The sequence below is a fragment of the Stegodyphus dumicola genome, chromosome 2 (assembly GCF_044657685.1).
Source record: "Stegodyphus dumicola isolate Sdum_Otavi_A_Nest chromosome 2, ASM4465768v1".
NCBI classification, from domain to species: Eukaryota; Metazoa; Arthropoda; class Arachnida; order Araneae; family Eresidae; genus Stegodyphus; species Stegodyphus dumicola.
Window position 1 is genome coordinate 15,874,231 of NC_140769.1, and position 19,840 is coordinate 15,894,070.

General features: G+C 36.1%; 1 protein-coding gene across 5 annotated transcripts in view; it reads right to left on the reverse strand.

The window, feature by feature from the left end:
• The window catches only part of LOC118200301 (beta-1,4-glucuronyltransferase 1-like), a 215,507-nt gene that overhangs the window by 15,767 nt on the left and 179,900 nt on the right, over positions 1-19,840 (reverse strand). For 4 of the 5 annotated variants that reach the window (XM_085810463.1, XM_035372254.2, XM_035372256.2 and 1 more), the window contains exons 3-5: positions 19,580-19,735; positions 12,114-12,457; positions 3,047-3,165 (exon numbers count right to left, since the gene is read on the reverse strand). In XM_085810463.1, the coding sequence (XP_085666589.1) occupies positions 3,047-3,165; positions 12,114-12,457; positions 19,580-19,735 (619 nt within the window). The remainder of the gene's footprint in view (positions 1-3,046; positions 3,166-12,113; positions 12,458-19,579; positions 19,736-19,840) is intronic. The other variant, XM_085810464.1, reaches the window with a different exon arrangement.

The window sequence follows — 19,840 nt, forward strand, 5'->3', positions numbered from 1 at the left end:
CGGGACAATCCCGATTTTACTGCAGCTTTTCGTTTCAAGCTATGTCCCGGATGCTTCAAATATTCCAAGAAGTTATTCTTGTGAAAATTTGCAAATATAACGCTGATTTTTGTTGTTTGACTTCTAAATTAGTATTCCAAGATGTTGTTGAATTTTAATAACGCATCATACAAGTACACGGTCATTGAGATATATTTGTGGTATTAGAAATATGTTCGATAATAACAAATACATAAATCTTATTTTGTAAAAAAGGACAGACATGAATTTATAAATTTTTATTCCAACTTCAGTTCAAATTTTAAAGAATAAAAGCGAAATTAAAATCAAGTATAGAATAGTAAAGGGATCACTTTGAGAAATATTGTTGAATGAGAAGACAGTAAAGGGAGGAAAGACTCCTATCCCCAAATATCCGATATAAAACTATTCAATAAAATACTTGGTTCAAAAGGAATAACAACCATAAATTAAAATTTAAAACCAAAAATCCACGTATAAAAAATGAAACCGGTGAGAACTGAAAGTGAACGAAATGGATTGAGATTTATCTTCTTTTCAGAATCATTCACGTCTCTCTCAATTTCGCTGCTTCATTAATTAGGCTTCGCTTACTGGAAACAAATACTACAATAACACAGCTTGCATTTTAATAACAAATAGAGTAATGACTCATGAAGATAGTTTCTGTTTATTTGAAATACAGATATTATTTTTCAAACGACACCCTCCCTTCCCATCTTTCAGCCCCAGCTCCAGCATTCTCCTCGCCCTAGGCAATCAGCCCTGTATTAATTAAGTATATCAATGACTGATTCAAGCCATGGTACAGATTTCTTTAGTTAATTGCTTCTTTCTTTAATTTACTTAATCAATATAACCTCATATATTGGCTACAGCGATGCCATTGAACAGTAATTCTTCAGTAATATCATTTCCTACACATATGAGCACAAAAGAATTCGAAGTTTTTTTCTACTTAAACATTAGCTCAAACAATGTTTTTGTCTAAAAAACTAAAGGTAACTGAATTGTCAACTAATGATAGTTGAACTAATGATAATTGAACTAATCTGCAACTAATGATAATTGAATTGTCAAACGAGGCGATCCATAACTGTTACACGAATTTTCTATATATGTAAATAATTTTAGTGAAATTATATGTGAAATTGTACTACTTTTTGTATATACTGTAACATGAAATGCTTAAAAGAGACGAAGCTCTGCGAAAAAAAAAGTTTACAGGGGCAAGTCTATTTAACATTGAGGTAAATGACTATCTCGCTACATTGACGATACATCGCCAACTTGGAGTTGGTTTTTAGCGATTCATCAAATGTCGCCAAACCTAATATGCAACAATAATATGTATATTGATATGTAACTATATGTAACTGTAACCGTACGCGGTCCTTATATAACTTTAACCGTATATGCCTTCCAGTAATTTCGAGAAATCTTTATTTCTAGACTTGTCCCTGTCACCTTATGTTTCCGACAGAGCTTCGCCTTTTTTCAAGCATTCATGTTATACTATACAAAAGATACTATAACATATAATTTCACTAAAATTATTCAGGTATATACAAAATTCGTAACAATACGTTAGAATAAGTAATTATGTAAAGAGAACAAGAGAATGTAGAAAAGCAATTTGTTTTAGAGTTTTAGCCATTCCGAGAATGAGATCTGTCGATTAAAAATTTCGTGGTCACCTCTTCAAAGTTACCAAATGAATGGCTGCTCATCGCACCTTCGACTGTTATTTCTATTCAAGAAGTTGCAAATTTTTAAAATTTTCCGATCATAATCCTTACCAACTTTATCAAGCTAATGAAAAAATAATTAGAGTAAATTCACCACGTCCAACTGCTCAAATCCCTGCTTCACTGAAGAAAGCGTTTGACCTGTAATTGGACTGAAGCAATTTTATTTTTTTAAAATGACTTTCTTCATCTGCCAGAGCTTCATCGGAATGTCCATGATCGAAAACTTGTTTCTTTCGCCGAATTCTATAGACAATTATTCTAAGATTCCATATGAGGATGTTCAAAAATCGCTTCCCCGACACGTACGTGATACAATATAATTTTATAGTATTTCACTCTTTTCGATCGTTCTTGGTTGGCATCCTAACCTACTGCCTACGTTACCAATACTTGGAGACGGACCAGCATTCCGTCTTCCGAACGCCAAACAATCGTCAGGTCCCACGGTGGCTTCAGAGAAAAATCTAATCAGCCTAAAAAACAGCGTTCCCCCGATGGTCTAGCCGTCATTATCGTCATAGTCCTAGCACGTATAATTCAAAACCTCCTTTCACACCTATGCAAAAGAGTTTACAAACGTAGCCAATTATAGAAGGTAGAGTTGCGAACGCATGAATGTGCGACTGACTCAGCGAAATAGTCATCTGAATGTCAGTTCACTTTTCCTCCGCTGCGACTGATTGATTCTTCTACCAAATTGGCCTAAATATGAACAGCTAAAAAACATTTAGACAAAATCCTTATACACGTTTCCACGACGCAACAAACTCTGATCGCCTAGCAAAGAAATTCAACTTATGTCATTTGTGCCCTGCAAAGCCATCGCATGAACGCCCCGTTAGGAAATTCTCAGAGATTCGTCTTTCAGACAATTTTTCTATCATTTTTATCACTAAAATAAAGATGGGCAATTTTTCCTCCTTTCTGCAAAAAGTTACAGATTGCACGTTCTCACCCAAGTCAGTTTCGAGCTAAAGAACTTGAACGGGAGTTCTTTGTTGGTGGTCTCTAAGTTTCAGTTTTTTTTTTTCTTTATATGGTAACCCAAAAGTGAAGCGCAGGGATTAGCTGTTTTATAGCACGAAACAAAACAGAAAATTGCATTAATTGTTCTTTTTGGTTTTCAGGTTCTTTTAGGTAGACCCGAAAATTGGTCAGCATGTGCAATGAGCTCCGCCAATCAAGCGAAACTAATCAGTGTTCAAGGTAGTAATGGAAAAAAGAAAAATAAATGAAAATTTTTGTTGAAGACAGAGCCGTTATTAAAATCTTACCTTGGTACGATATGAAGACTTGGGTAAAGTTCGATATCCGACGCCAAGACATACCGAGTGCGGGCCAGCTGACGTGCCACATTGCGGGCCACATTGATTGGATAAGGAAGTTTCTTGGACTGCAAAATAAAGCAAAACGTTAAAGAAAAAAAAGAAATTAAAATATCATACTCGTAACTTTAAAGTGAAAGTCTTTATTTCACTTAAATGAACGTAAAGTAAGAAATAAAAATTTATTCTTCCAATCCTATACAACGTGGGAGAATAAAGGACTTAACCCTTTGACTACTAACGAGGACGTATATGCCCCACTAAAAGTTTAAAAATTACTTCTGGATTAAAAAGTACTTAGAATCTCCTGAATGTTGGGGGATCATCTTTCAAGAGTTGGATAATCAAAACGCCGCTCTGCTCATTGTACACATATGAACGTAGAGAAAAGAATAAATATAAGTTGCCCAATGTGTAATGTTGCGTTATGCAAAGAATGCCTTATCCTGTACCAAAGGATGTAAAATATATTTCATATAATAAAGTTTTCCAGAATAGTACGTGTGATAATAAGAAGTCGATCGCTGCGTGTGGGACATATGTATCCCACCACTAACTACGGCTGGAATATATGCGTCCCAAACCGTTTGTCAAAAAAATCCGAAATGCTAAATGTATTTATGACACATTTTGTTCCCTTCGATAGAAAACGGAGTAATGTTTTTTTTTTTTTTTCCATTAACACACGCATACACGTCTTAAGTGCATTTGGGATAAAGTGTTTTTGAGCTAAACCTATTTAAAAGCCAATATCTTTAGAATTTACATACAGAGTCTCGCATGCTGGAGATAAAAATGTTATCTACATTAAATGTTATCTATTAGCAGTGGCAACCTCATACAGTGTTGCCACTGCTAGCTTTGAAGTTGACCTTGTTAATTAAAAATTCCTAAAAGTTTTACAAAATATTAAATAGAGAATAAAACAAATTCCAAATTCGAGCTTCCAGGTGCTCATATTCGGGTGGAGGACTCTGCTATTCAAAATTTGATGGCTCTGGGTACCGTCGTTTTTTCACAATGGGAGAAACATATATCCATTATTTAATTTCTTTAAATATAAACCAGCGCGATAATATTTGGTGGCAACAATCTGAAAAGTGATGCAACGCTTTTAGTGATTCAAAGCTAACGTTCTGGGCTAACACCTCTTTGTGCTAAAAATTTAAGTTCTCCTTCTTATTATTTTTATTACTCTTATAAAGGGGAAGTAGGTATTCGGGGAAAAATTATCATTCAGAAATATAAATTAAAATATAGTAAACACTCTCGTAGCGACCACCTCCAGTAGCCAACTTACTGCGAAAATATTTATGAAAATATAAATAAATCCGTAATGATTATTACCTCTAAAAGGCAGCCACTTTGACAGAAGATTCAAATCATTTGGAAACGTATATGCTCATCTTATAGAAGACCCAATATAATATAAATTAATTTCGATTTTATGAGTAAAATTATAACAAAACAAAATAATGATACTCTTTACCTTTCTACGCAAATATCACGTAGCACTGATACATAAAACTTTGTCTAAGACAACAATCCACGGTTGGTTGCAGGTGATTTTGGTTTTTTGTGAAGTTGACCTCTTATAGAGGTGAATGATCTTTATTTATGATTTCACAAATACCAATCATTTTCGGATGTGGTCCATTTAGGGGTGTATTCGCCACGAAAGATTCACTGTATTTTAAATAATTTCTACGTTTCTGAGGATTTAAAGTTTCTACCAAAAAAAATTATAATTTTATGAGTCGACAGTTTCAAGACTTAAGTTTTAAAGCATTCATATCAACGTGTCAAAATTTCGGGGTATAAAAGAGAACATTTTATGATTGCTAACTCTGCAATTCAATTCATCCTTCATTTAAATATGTCGAAAGATCATCCATCTACGAATAAAACACGCAACCGTTAACACCGTGACATTTTCGCTGCATGCCATTAAAATGCCAACTGAAAAAAGGAATTGCTCGGGGGAATGCGCTTCAGAATGAAAGGAAAGGGTAATTGGGTCATTTCCATCGAAACCATTTCTTTTTCCCTTTCAAAACATTTCTCGCTCAAAGAAACAAGAAACCAGAAGAAAAAAAAAAAAAAAAATGTTGAGGCTTATTTTATCGCACATATCAATTGCAAAAGTTGTATACTATCTAGGAAAATGGTCTTCTCTGGAAACCTTGGGTTTCTTCTGACTTGTCGAAACTTCAGGTTTTGTACAACTCCTGCAAGGGTTCCACAAGACATACTAATTTAGATATTTAGTCTGAAGGTCCATATGGTATTTTAATTATTATTAGCTTTGACTCGCAGGACCTATACAGCCGCTCAAAAAGTCAGCCCCGTAAATCCTTTAGATATTTATTACTGTGGTCACAGAGTATGCATTCTCTTTTGGTTTATGACCTGAGGAATCCTGCCGGTCAAAACCAAAAATCGAAAGATTACAATGCGGATCTGAAACTAAACGCCTAGAAGAATTAATTAATTATATTTTAGTCCAAAGAGGCGTTAACCTATAAGGGGGTTATTAGACTCAAAACTGCAGTTTGAGTCGTTTCACTTTCTGCGTTGATTCATTTTTCAAACTGTTGCCACCAAATATTATCGCCCTGTATAATACTTAAAGAAACTATATAAAGAAGAATCTGCGTCAATGCATGAATGTTTCTCGCATTGTGAAAAAACAACGGTACCTAAAGCCACCAAATTTTGAATAACGTAATCCTCCACCTAATATGGGCATCTGGAAGCTCTAATTTGGAATTTGTTTTATTATCGAATTCATATTTTGTAACACTTTAACAAACTCGACGATTTCAAAGCGAGCAATGACAACACTGTATTGGGGAGTGTGTGTGTGTAATTATGGCAAAGCCTCGAGGGCTATCTGCCTAAGGGAAGGGCTGCCTTCCTGGAGGACTTTCTAAGGGAAACTGGCTCGTACACACGTTACACATGGGAAAACCACGAAAACATCCGTGCAGCCAGCCCGTTCGCGGGATTCGAACCTCGGACCGAACTACTAGTGTTCAGCGACTTTACCGCTCGGCCGCTGGCGGGCCTCTGTATTGGGGAGAGGAAGGGAAAAAAAATGCATGCTAATATTTAACATTGCATCGGGAATTCTAAACGTGTACTGCTATGTTGCCTTTAATTTTTGTTTTTGGAATTTTGTCGTTGAATTGTATATGACGTAAGTGCGAAGAAAATGCTTAATAATAAAGCTAAAAAGACAAAAAAAAGATAGAAAATGGTTAGTAGAAGTGAGTGTAACAGCGGACTATAGTATACTGCGAGCTCACCGATAGCGAAAAAAACCTTAACAAACCCTTTTGGGCGACCGTTAAAATCTAAATCCTTTCAGATTTTGCTTTATTATTATTATTATTTTTATTTTCTCCCACAGCGTCTGTTACTAAGCCGTCGCAGAACAAATAAAACAAACATTAAAAGCTTTCAGAACGCAACTTGATCTGCGATATTCTTGCCATAACGTTAGGAGAATAATATTTTTTATGCTAATGGATTTCATTCAGAATGCATATCGTAAAAAACACGTAACGATATGCCCGAGTTTTACCTAATTCCATTTGTGGATTCTATTATGTCATTTTTCGTTTCCCATTAAAGTATATGCATTAAAGCATAAACGATAAGCATAAAAGGAAATAAGACGGGATATTTAAAGGATTTGTTAATCGTGCTTTAAAACTAACAGCAGCTAAATATCGACCACTGTTTTAACAAAATGCTGGAAAACGTTTCCATTAAACATTCACACGCACATATATCTACATTATCACGAAAGGAACATGAGAAACACGATCTTGACGCCCACCGAAAGTATGCAGAATTCGTATTTTGCTAGATGGAACTGATAACGAAACAAATAAGCTAACTAACAATTTGGGTGGTAGCCAAGCGTCTGAAAAATTACTCTAAGTGGAAATGTAATTCTTTTGCAAACACGAGATATGAACAATCAGACGATATTCCGCCTTTTTTATGTCAGTATTTTCAGACGCGTTTCAAGTTTCTGCGTTTGAAATTTTGTGCATTTAGTGCAAACGTTACAATAGGTGGAGTAATGTAATCGTAATTTGTTTAACCTTTTGGGGACGACGGAACGCTTAGTAACAAGAATGTCCATTGAATGCAGCTTAAAAATACGCTATATGACTGGCAGTTCTTTAAACCAAATGCAGAACTCCTATTTTAGCCCCAAAGGGACTCTAGCCCTGAAGGCTATTAGTCTCGAAACGGGATTTTGCGTTGAATCAATGCAATTGTTGCCCCCCAATATTACTGCCCTGTATTATATTTAAAGAAAAATTAAATTATGAAGAATCTGTATGAATGTATGTATATTTCTCGCAATGTGAAAAAAAACAACGGTACCTAAAGCCATCGAATTTTGAATGACGTTGTTCTCCACCGGAATATGAACACCTGGAAGCACGATTTTTTAATTTCGAATTTGTTTTATTATGAATTTCACATTTTGTAAAACATTAATGAATTTTTTATTAAAAAACTTAAACGATTTCAAAGGAAGCAGTGGTAGCACCGTACAGAATAAAACATTTTTATCTCCATGACGTTAGACTGTCTACTGGAAATTCTTATGTTGTTTTTAAATATTTTTATCCCAAAGGGATGTACGCCAAAATTGCTCTCGGGATGTGTATGAGTGTATAAATGAAAAAACGCCCCTTTTCGGCGTAATATAAAACCTGAAAGCTTTCAGTTTTTTTTTTTTTTTTTTAAAGGAAGGGGAACAAATTGGTTGGTGTCAGATATTTACTAAACCTTGATTTTTTTTTTTTTTTTTTTACTTGATGAAATTATCTAGTTGTAGCGAAAGTTTTCAACGTTCTTAATAAAGTTATGGAAAAAAATATGATTAGCAGTACCTTTAGTGCGGGTAGTTAATCACCACCCAAATCTATGATTTTCTGCCATTTGACAGTTTTTCAAAAGTCTTCGGCCCAGAAACGTTGTGGCCACAAGTCCGAAAACAGACCAACCTCATTTCGTAAGGCCTGTGAAGAATTTAAGATAGCACCAGCAAGATGTAGTTGCAGATGTTAAAAAAGGTAGAAGTGCGAAAGAGCGATTACGGGGCTATATATGCCCACAAATATGGCCTTGCTAGATGGGCACGGACTAGAATCTCGCTGTACATTTTATTGTTCAGGGTTTTACCTTTTTCCAGGTACTCTTTGTCGATAATACCTCGGCAATCCCACCAGATACAAAGTATGATCTTTCTGTTAGTCAAATTGCGTTTTGCGACGCTGCCGACGGGCTCACCGGCCGCAGATCAACCCTCTTTGCAGCCTGTGTTGTTGAAGTAAATCCTTTTTTCATTAGAAGTGACGATCCGGTCCAGAATTTTGTTCTGGCGTTGATATTTGAGCAGATTAGTGCAGGTTCGAACACATCTATCCTTATCTGCTTGTGTTAGCTCATGCCGCACCCAGAGATTGAACTTCAAAGTTTCAAGTTTATGCGATGGATAGCTCGACTAATGAGCATGGCACTAACGTCTAACTTAGCAAGCTCTCGAGTGGTTGCGCACAGATCTTCTTCCACAAGTTCTCGCACGCGGGCCTCATCAATATCAGTAGGCTGACCAGAGCGCTCTGCTTCTTGAATGTCATAGTCCCTCCCTCCTTTTTTTTAACTTTCGGTACCAAACTCTCACAGTGTCATATGATACAACTAAAGCTGTACACGTGATTTGGTGACAATCTGTAACTGATGTTTTGCAACAGAACTGGAAGTAAATAATAGTTCTAATCTGATAGCGTGTTAGTTCCAATCCAGACAATTTGTATTTAATGATAACGATATTTGTTTTTACAAATTTCACAACACAGTGTTCTAAAGTAGATCTCCTTCTTTTAAATGCCAAAAATCATTTGACAAAATATGATTAAACACGCCAACGTGAACTGTTTGCGCAGACGATATTTGAGATGGCGGTAAAACCCGATACTTATCTGAAACTCACGTGTATTAATAATCTACTCTCAAAAACTTATTTTTGGTTCGGTGCTAAGTGGAGATAAGTATTTTCAAACTGAACTACTTACAATTTTGTAATTACAAAGTACCTACAATTTTATGACTAATTACTACTAAATACATAGAATTTTGTAACCGCTTAGTACAAGGTTGGTACTGATCTTCAAGGAACCTTAAGTTCATGCCTATTTTTGTTTAAATACTCCACTCTTAAAAACTTGTTGTTGGTTCCGTGACAGGTAAAGATAAGCACTTTCAAACTGAAGTAGTTACAATTTTGTTAATACAAATACAATTCACTAGTAATAGTATTTACAATTTTACTAATAATTATTACTAAGTGCTTCTAAATACTACTGAGTACTTAAAATTTTGTAACCGCTTAGCACAAAGTTGTCCCTGAAGTTCAACTTTTAATTTCCCTCGCTCTCTTGATTTTTCTCTGATTAAATTAAATAATTTACCTGATCAAACATGAAGAGCAAATTATTTGCGAACAAATTAATGTTTTCATGCATTCCACTGCAAATTATACTGGATAATTAAAAATATCATTTAAATCGCCATATTGTAAAACAACTGAAAGAAAATTGGTGTAGGAAACGTGCATCCAAACAACCATTCAATAAAAGTAGGGAAATGTTTTAAACGGAATATCAAATCTAAAAGATATTTTGAAGAAAATTACTCCTACAGTGTTTTCAAATAAAACTAAAACTAGGAATCTGAGAACAACATATCATTGAGAAAATATTTTTTTCTTTTCCGTTATGAGATAGCATGCACTTAATCCCCCTCCCTAGAAAGATATATACCCCATCCACCGGGAAAACATGCTTTTGGCATCAGGTCATTTTAACTTCAAAACTAAAACATCTTCTTAATGTAAGAAACATATTTCTTAGAGGAGTCATTCTAACAAACAAAGCACAGAATAGAATGACACACTTCAGAAACTTTTCGTTAGCGATATTTATTGTGAAAATACCAGGAACACTATTACAAGAAACAAGAACACCACATTTAATTCAACAGAAGACAACAGGGCAACACATGTATCTTTCTGTAGAAAACTGGATAGCCCACCCAATCAGCTTTGGAAGATACCCTGCTGAGGATATCGTTGATTTTCCACGTTTGTTACTCCAAAGAGTCTATGCCTCAACAAGGTCCCTTCATGTTAAGACCTTCATACAGAGGTTACATTTACTTTTGAATAGTGGCTAATCACATGCATAAAGATTCTGGCACCTTTATGGACAGATCATCGTTATCAGAAGTCTTTTTATATGACAGTGACATATAACAGGGCAACACATGTATCTTTCTGTAGAAAACTGGATAGCCCACCCAATCAGCTTTGAAAGATACCTTGCTGAGGATATCGTTGATTTTCTACGTTTGTTACTCCAAAGAGTCTAATGCCTCAACAAGGTCCTTCATGTTAAGACCTTCATACACAGGTTTCATTTACTTTTGAATAGTGGGAAATGACATGCATAAAGACTCTGACACCTTTATGGAGAGATCACCGTTATCAGAAGTCTTTTTATATGACAGTGACGTATAACAGGGCAACACATGTATCTTTCTGTAGAAAACTGGATAGCCCACTCAATCAGCTTTGAAAGATATCTTGCTGAGGATATCGTTGATTTTCTACGTTTGTTACTCCAAAGAGTCTAATGCCTCAACAAGGTCCTTCATGTTAAGACCTTCATACACAGGTTTCATTTACTTTTGAATAGTGGAAAATGACATGCATAAAGATTCTGACACCTTTATGGAGAGATCACCGTTATCAGAAGTCCTTTTATATGACAGTGACGTATAACAGGGCAACACATGTATCTTTCTGTAGAAAACTGGATAGCCCACCCAATCAGCTTTGAAAGATACCTTGCTGAGGATATCGTTGATTTTCTACGTTTGTTACTCCAAAGAGTCTAATGCCTCAACAAGGTCCTTCATGTTAAGACCTTCATACACAGGTTTCATTTACTTTTGAATAGTGGAAAATGACATGCATAAAGATTCTGACACCTTTATGGAGAGATCACCGTTATCAGAAGTCTTTTTATATGACAGTGACGTATAACAGGGCAACACATGTATCTTTCTGTAGAAAACTGGATAGCCCACCCAATCAGATTTGAAAGATACCTTGCTGAGGATATCGTTGATTTTCTACGTTTGTTACTCCAAAGAGTCTAATGCCTCAACAAGGTCCTTCCTGTTAAGACCTTCATACACAGGTTTCATTTACTTTTGAATAGTGGAAAATGACATGCATAAAGATTCTGACACCTTTATGGAGAGATCACCGTTATCAGAAGTCCTTTTATATGACAGTGACGTATAACAGGGCAACACATGTATCTTTCTGTAGAAAACTGGATAGCCCACCCAATCAGCTTTGAAAGATACCTTGCTGAGGATATCGTTGATTTTCTATGTTTGTTACTCCAAAGAGTCTAATGCCTCAACAAGGTCCTTCATGTTAAGACCTTCATACACAGGTTTCATTTACTTTTGAATAGTGGCTAATCACATGCATAAAGATTCTGGCACCTTTATGGACAGATCACCGTTATCAGAAGTCTTTTTATATGACAGTGACATATAAACAAGCACCAAGAAACATAAACTAAACTCCACGGTACAAACAACCCATAGAGAGAGCTATGGCCGGTAGTACCCTGATATCTGCTTTCTAGACCGTGGACTCAGAAGTGCTTGTGCATTATAGCCTGGACAAGTGGTCAGCCTGTCGCAGGACCCCCGTTGTTTAGTTCCCAAGCGAACTTGTAACTTATTTTATCGACCCACTCCAGGAATGAAAGGCTGAGTCAACCTTGCCCCGCCCGGGATCGAACCCCGGATCTCTGGTGCTACTGCGGGACGAGCTAGCCACACCAAGAGCATGCATAATGAAAAATGAGTTCTTTTCTAAATTAAGTAATAAATGCAAATGACTTACGTTTCTAATCTCGGAGACTAGCTGCAAGGGCTTTGTGCCGGCAGAACAATCCAAGGGCTCGTAGGCCTCCATTTCTGCTGCCTCCCGGGGTAGTTCCAGGCGATCCGGTCCCAGCGCGGTTTCGTAAACCAGGTGCCACGTGACATTTGTCCGAACGCAGGGAGCTCCGCAAGTTCGCAAAAACAGAATTTTCCGAACAGCTACCGGTAGATCTGTACCTGGGGCGTATACAGAGACAGAAAGTGGGCCCTCCCAGCGCTCGCACAGCTCTGGAACGTGCTGCAGGAACTCGTAAGTGCCTTGCGTGCAGAGGGTGACGCTCTCGTTGAAACCAGGTTCGGCACCTGCAGAAAACAAACAGTTAAGAAATCTGTATCAGTCCACCTTATTTTGAATGTATATGTTTCAGGCAATGTATGAAACGCCAGCTTTCTCTAGAATACCTAGGAATTTTATAGAATGTCTGGCGTTTTTAGACAAAGTATGAAATATGAGAATCCTTATATGCCTTCTCTAGGGATTGTATACAATATCTAGGTCTTCTGTAGATTGCGGATGCTATTTAGGAAAAAAAAGTGATGATGAAGCTGTTATTTTATTGTGCATTCCGCAACAGTACAAATTTTATTTTGAAAAATAACGGAAGGATGCCATTGAGAAATTTTTATTCAAAATATATAAAGAAGAACGAACGTTGTACAAAACAAAATTTATGCCTTCTCTTGTTAAGGAAAACAATATATGAAAAATGTATGGAATTATGAAATAAATGTATTATATGTATAGATATTCGAAACGAATAGGAAATGTACTTCCTACTTTGCCGGTTTGTCATTTGGCATTCTATAAAATGCCTAGGAAATATCTCAAATGTTAATCGTTTCAAATATTGCGGCCAGTTTTCTGCTTTCTATAACATGAATAGTTATTCCACAGTACGCCAGCTTTCCTATATTTCCGGTAATATAAACAACAAAAATTCCGTTTATCTGAATTAATTCGAGCACAACAATTCCGGATAATACTTTTATTGGTATTACCCATGGTAATTATTTCGGACAGCAACATTTTTGCACACGAAACAAGCATTTTACATTATTAAAATTTACAGCATAGGTTTTTACAATAGCTCTCCCAGGTAGCAGCTTTACATTGTATTACGGCCCTCTATTTAGACAGTTAGCTGTAACAAACGACTCCACTTCACCTAGTTTAGCAAATGCTAGTACAACTCAGAAATCCAAATATCTAGATCTAGGTAAATTAAATTAAAACTTACTATGTACTTGCTTTATTATTATTTTTTTATATATTTTGATAGTTGTATATAGTTTATTTTAGGTTTACATACATAATTCGTGTTGGAGAGGTTTCCAGTAGGCAAGAGTTTCTATGGTTTTCTACTCTTAATTGACTTCTAATTAATTTAATTAATTTTAACTCTAGTCTTTTACTTGCTTTTTTTCTCAAAATTCAACTGTTTAAATTTCTCTTTTTTTTTTTTTTTTTTTTTTTTTTTTTTGTAATTCACAACATTAGGTTTTACTTTTGGTTTTGAATTTTACTTTTACCCTTGCCTATATGGATGACGAAACACGAATTGAGTAACTGAAGAGTTACGTTCGGAGGAGCTTCCCCTTGACAAGTCTGTCAACAATTATTCACTTATTATTTTTTGGAATAATAAATTATTTTTTGGAATAATATATTTTTAATGATTTTAGATACGTGCACTTAATTTACATATGCTCTTTGAATTTAAATGATATTGTTAATTAGTTCGAAGCAATAATTTTTATTTTTATTTTTTTGCAATTAAAATTCCTTAATTAAAATTTAATTTAATTTAATTAGCTTTACACGAATAGAGAATAATTGTTAAATTATAATGAGCAAATTATGCATTATATAACAATGATACATCTGTATTACGAAACATCTCCATACGCATTTTAATTCGTTGTGACCTTCCAAACAATCAAAGTAATACCGAAGCAGACGGTTAAATCAAAATCACTGTTTAAAAGCAATAATAATAATAATAACACGGAGGAAAAAGGAATAACACTTATATTAGAATTAACGCAAAAGTCCTGTTCGCAATCTACCTGTGTTTTTAAGGAGCTTAAACTGAAGAATATGATAATTTAATTACGGAAATTAAATCAGCGTTTGCCGCCCAGCTGGTATAGAGGTTAGTGACGCCGACTACCGTATCGATTGGGCCCGGCTTCGAATCCCGGACAAGGCATGGATGTTTGTAAATGTAGACTATCTGTACGGCATGGGGCACTCAAAATATACTGCAACCCAAAAGTTCTGTGCAGTGGTTTGGCGGAAGGTAAAGAAGCAAGGGGGAACTTCTAACTCATTCACGGGGATCAAAAATAGAGGCGGAAGTGGTCAAAGTGATACTGTCACCTATAGCGCTGAAGGCTCATGCCAACGAGAGACGCATTCTTGCACTCCTTGCCAGGATAAAATGTTGTGGGCTTGTTTAGATTACGTCAGACTAGTATTCAACAAATCAATATTCAAAATAGAAAGGGCCTGCAGTCCAAAGGAAGAATTAGCATCGATGGAAATGAAGAGACCAAGTTGTAAATGGCATTCGAAAACAGCAGTTTCAAGAAAAATGAACGAAGTCGTCAAAGTTAAATACTCGTAAAAAATAGGTTAGAACTTCTCATTTAGAAACAGAGTTCATCTAAACAAACATCGTCTGGCATTGTTGTTAACTCATGCATTTTAATTTTCCATTTTATGTATTTTCCGAAGAGTGCTTTGTTTTACGCTGATGATTTATGACAGTAATATCTCTTTCATTCCGCAATAAACAAACTTACTATTTTTCGATAGGGTAGGGTTCATCCACAACTATTCACACAACCACCTTATTAAACTATTTGCAGTTAACCGTGAGTTGACAGTAAAATACTTTCCAAATTCTCTCTCCTCTAGAAATTATTTTGCATTATAAGGTATTTCTCCCGCCTTCTTAGCATACCTTCGTGGTGTATCGGTCAGCACGCTCGACGCGTATTCGAGAGGTTCGTGGTTCGAGTCCCGGCGAGGGCATTGCTCGTTTTTCATGACTCCTGTTTCAAAACAAATCCTAATGTCTCTATAGTGACGCTCGAACTAAAAATAGTGGTGGATGATGATTTTACCAAGATTTGGCGATTTACCGCCACCAAGATTTGGCGATTGGGTTCCCTAATTCCCAGTCGCCCTTTAAAAGGGAGGAGTATATAAGGTATTTCTCCCGACTTCTTAGCGTGTCTTACCTCACCCTCAACGCTCCTTCAAACACGGCAGCAGTTAGTCAAGAAATGCTATAGCCAGGCGTCGAGCGGCCACTACTTCAGAGAGCCGGATCACGTCATGCAAGTTCGCATGGTACTTCCGGCATATCAGCGGAACTAGGAGTTTCTTAGCATGCCTTCGTGGTGTAGTGCTCAGCACGCTCGACGCGTATTCCAGAGGTCCGTGGTTCGAGTCCCGGCGAGGGCATTGTTCATTTTTCACATCTCCTGCTTCGAAATAACTTAACGTCTCTACAGCATAAATGTTTTCCTTGCTGTACCTTTGCACGACGTTTGCACAGATCTGTGACGACATATTAGAAAAATAACAGTAAGCTCATAATATAAACATTTTCTGCTCAAGGTAAATGCCCGAAATTTTACAACAGTCGTTGCCAATCGCTGATGCAAAACTCATGTAATTTGATGAAGAATGAATGAGTACCTAATGAAACACTAGTGAGAAAATCTTCCCTGCATCACAGATAGTTTCAATACTGACTTTTTAAATCTGCACATACCTAATAGGAATGCAGTACCTGACAAGGAATAAAAGAGAGAGATTCCAGGAAGTTGTCCACTTCTATAAGCGCACGAAAAATATTAGAGCCTTCTGGCAACGTTTTATGAGGGGAAATAATTAAAGGACGAATTCTAAACATCCTTAATAAATCTAAAACTTTATGACCCGTAAATAAATTTTATTGATGTTTCCTTCTTATGTTTACGACCGCCAAACCACACATAAAAAATCGATTATTTCCCGCCCCCTCCCTGCTATGTTTCTATTTCGTTCTTTTTTTAGCCACCACTTTTTACCCCCTTAACAAAATAAAAAACCTGTTTACTAATTACTCCAGCTTACGGCCATCCAAATATGCTAAATCATATCCACTTAAGAGTTCACGTCACAGAGATATTAAACAGGGAATTGCTTAGAATATTCAAGTTCTTAATGGACCAGAGATCAATTTACTTAACAATCCCCCTCCTCAATTTGCTCGCACTACTTTCAACCAGTCTGCTAACTCCTAGCTTTAAACGCTCGCAATTCGGAGATCAGATGAAGACTTCCATTGACTAGGCACAAAATGCGTTGAAACATTGCTGCATTGTAAAGAATTTTACCTCTCTAATGTTACAGTAAAATTCGAAAAAAGATTCATCTTTTGCATTGGTCAATATAGTAAGTACAGTAGTAAATATTACAAAAAAATAGGGAGACGAAAATAGCTCTAGTTAGGAGAATTTTATTTTAATGTAATTTCTTGTGACAGAAAAACAGTGTATTATTTATCAAATATTCTTAGATAAATTTATAAACTTTTGATCATATTAATTATAATGCACAGAATATCTACCTAAGTTTTTAATCTCCTTTTATTATTTTTAGCCCAAACGAATGTTAGAACAAAAGGGCTAAGTCTCGAAACGTGATTTGGTGTAGTCCAATATAAGCGGCGAATTATTTTTCAAATTATTGCCACCAAATATTATCGCCCTGTTTTACATTTAAACAAATTAAAGAATGAAGAATCTGCATTCATGTACGTATGTTGAAAAAGAGGCGGTATCTAGAGCCATCAAATTCTGAATAACGTAGTCCTCCATCTGAAAATGTGCATTTGGAAGCCCGAATTTTGAATTTCGAAATATCTATTTATATTTTGTAAAATTTTAATGAATTTTTGACTACCAAACTCAAAGATTTGTAAGCCAGCAGTGGCAACACTGCGCGAAATAAAAATTTTTTATCTCCATCGAGCGAGACTGTATGTAGGAAATTCTAAAGGTATGCTTTTATTAACTATTGTATTTTGTTAAATTGAATTTTATGAGGCGCAAGTGGGAGGAACATGATTGACATGATAAACTGAGATAAGACTGAAAATAATCAACAATAGATAAATAAATATAAATAGAGGAAAGAAAGAAAGAAAAATATATGCCAACACGTAACACAGAATCGGATAATCTGTGTGTGTGTGTGTGTGTTTAATTATGGCAAAGCACACGAGGGCTATTTGCCTAACGAGAGGGATGCCTTCATGGAGGACTTTCTAAGGGAAACTAGCTCGTACACACGTTACACATGGGGAAAACCGCGACCCATGCAGCCAACCCGTTCGCGGGATTCGAACCTCGGACCGAACTACCAGTGTTCAGCGACTTTACCGCTCAGCCGCTGGTGGGCGAATCGGATAATCTAAGCAAATGCTACTTTTAAAACTTTTGTAACTTTGCTGTTGAACTGGACAATGCTTAATAATAAAGCTATGGCGTAACTGCGACAATGCTTAATAATAAAGCTAACTAGACAAAAATAAATGGGCTAGCAGGAGTGAGTGCAGTAGCAGACAGGTAGACTGCGAACTTAGCTAGAGCATAAAAAACCTTAACAAATCCTTTTGGGCGATCGTTAAAATCTGAAAACTTTCAGAATTTTTTTTTTTTTTTTTTTTTTTTTTTTTTTTTAAATTTGAGCCAATTTTTTGACATACGGGAGGTGTCAAACTTTTTAAATTTTATTTTTTACAAGTACATTTTTCTATATATGTATAGGGACTGAGGAAACAGGTAAATAGTTAAATTCCGTATTTTAAACAAAGTTTTTTTTTTTAATTTAAAAATACGAAAACGTGAATCTTTATTGCGTCATTTAAAACATTTCTGTAGCTGGAACTCTATGACTACGACCAACGGTTGCAAAAATATGTCTGGTAAGTTCGGGTAAACACTTTCGTAGACTTGTTACATATATGGCTTTAAAAATTTTGTTTGTCAAATTGATTTTCTACTTCATTTTTCTAAACTAATGGCTAAGATAACATTCTCTTCACCTCCTTCATTCTTCTAAGTTCCCTATTATACATATATATTATTTAAATCTTTCTAAATGTTTTGTATGTTAATGGCACGCAGACGGAGTATGCACGGGAAGCATCATCAGTGTAATTTCGTAGAAATCACAGCGTACTCATACAGTAAAGATATTATTGATTGTGCCTTACTTTCACTCATACTAGGCAGAACAGACTTTATAGCGGCGAAAATTTTCTTGAATGATTGGAGGCATTTTAGGAGATTTTCTTATATTTCGCGCAAATCAGCTTTCTCCGAGAAGTTCGCATTTATTCCTTATTTTTTAATTTTATTATAGGTTCTTGCTTATTTTCATATTTATTTAACTTTTATGCTACTTTCCATCAGATTTCAGCAAAAGAACTATTGAATGTAATCATGTTCTAAAACCCAAAGAGGGCTTATCAACGGCCGAGCGGTAAAGTCACTGAAAACTGGTAGTTCCAACCTGGGTTCTAGCCTAAGCGGATGGGTAAGCTGCATGGGCGTTTTCGTTCTTTTCCCTTTGTGTAACGTTATACGAGCCAGTTTCCCGTAGAAAATCCGCATTACCAGCGGCCGAGCGGTAAAATCGCTGAACAATGGTAGTTCGGTCCGAGGTTCGAATCCCGCGAACGGGCTGGCTGCATGAGCATTTTCGTGGTTTTCCCCATGTGTAACGTGTATACGAACCAGTTTTCCTTAGAAAGTCCTCCACGAAGGCATCCTTTCCCTTAGGCAGATAGCCCTAGTGTGCTTTGCCGTATTCTCAGTACACAAACACCACCCTTAGAAAATCCTCCATGAAGGCATCCTTGCCCTTAGGCAGATAGCCCTTGCGTGCTTTGCCATAATTACCAAACAAAACCCAATGCAGAACACTGAACTTTGAAATACCGTTTTGTTGAAATAGGAAAGTCTTTTACGGACGTTAATGAAATTTGCCTTCCTTTGTTTTCAGTGCCGACAAACAAGTTGACGAAAATTTGTGTACATAAAGTTATACAGCTTACAATATAACTTTTCAATTATTGATCTAAAATTTCAATACGTTTCAGAAGGTCACTAATTTATAAATGCAAATATCCATTAAAAACTGTAATTTGTATTCGGTTATATACAAGTCACCTATGCCATTACTTGTTTGTGGTATATCCTCCTCCCATGAAAACGTTAACGCAAATCCTCGACAGTGAAACGCTTCGCGAAATTTTAATATAAATGTTTCGCGAATTTTAATCCGGGACTGCTTTGCCGCGAATTTTGCTTCCCCAGCTCGCCACAAAATTACTGCCGTAAGAGTAGTTTATGAAACATTACCTTCTGCGGGAATGTATCGCTTGACAACTGTGTACTTGTCCCTCCTCTCGATGTCCCATAGCAAGCTAATGTTAGAAGGTGCTGTCACCTCTTGCTCTGTTGTATTTCTGACCACCAGATGTCGGGTGTGTGGAGTCGAGCTGGAATTGCCATCTTCTGAAAGATTAAAAATAAATAAATAAAGTTATACATAGCTAGCTATAAGAAGGGAAGAATGCCAATACACATGTCAGAACATTAGCGAAATACATCAAATTCGGT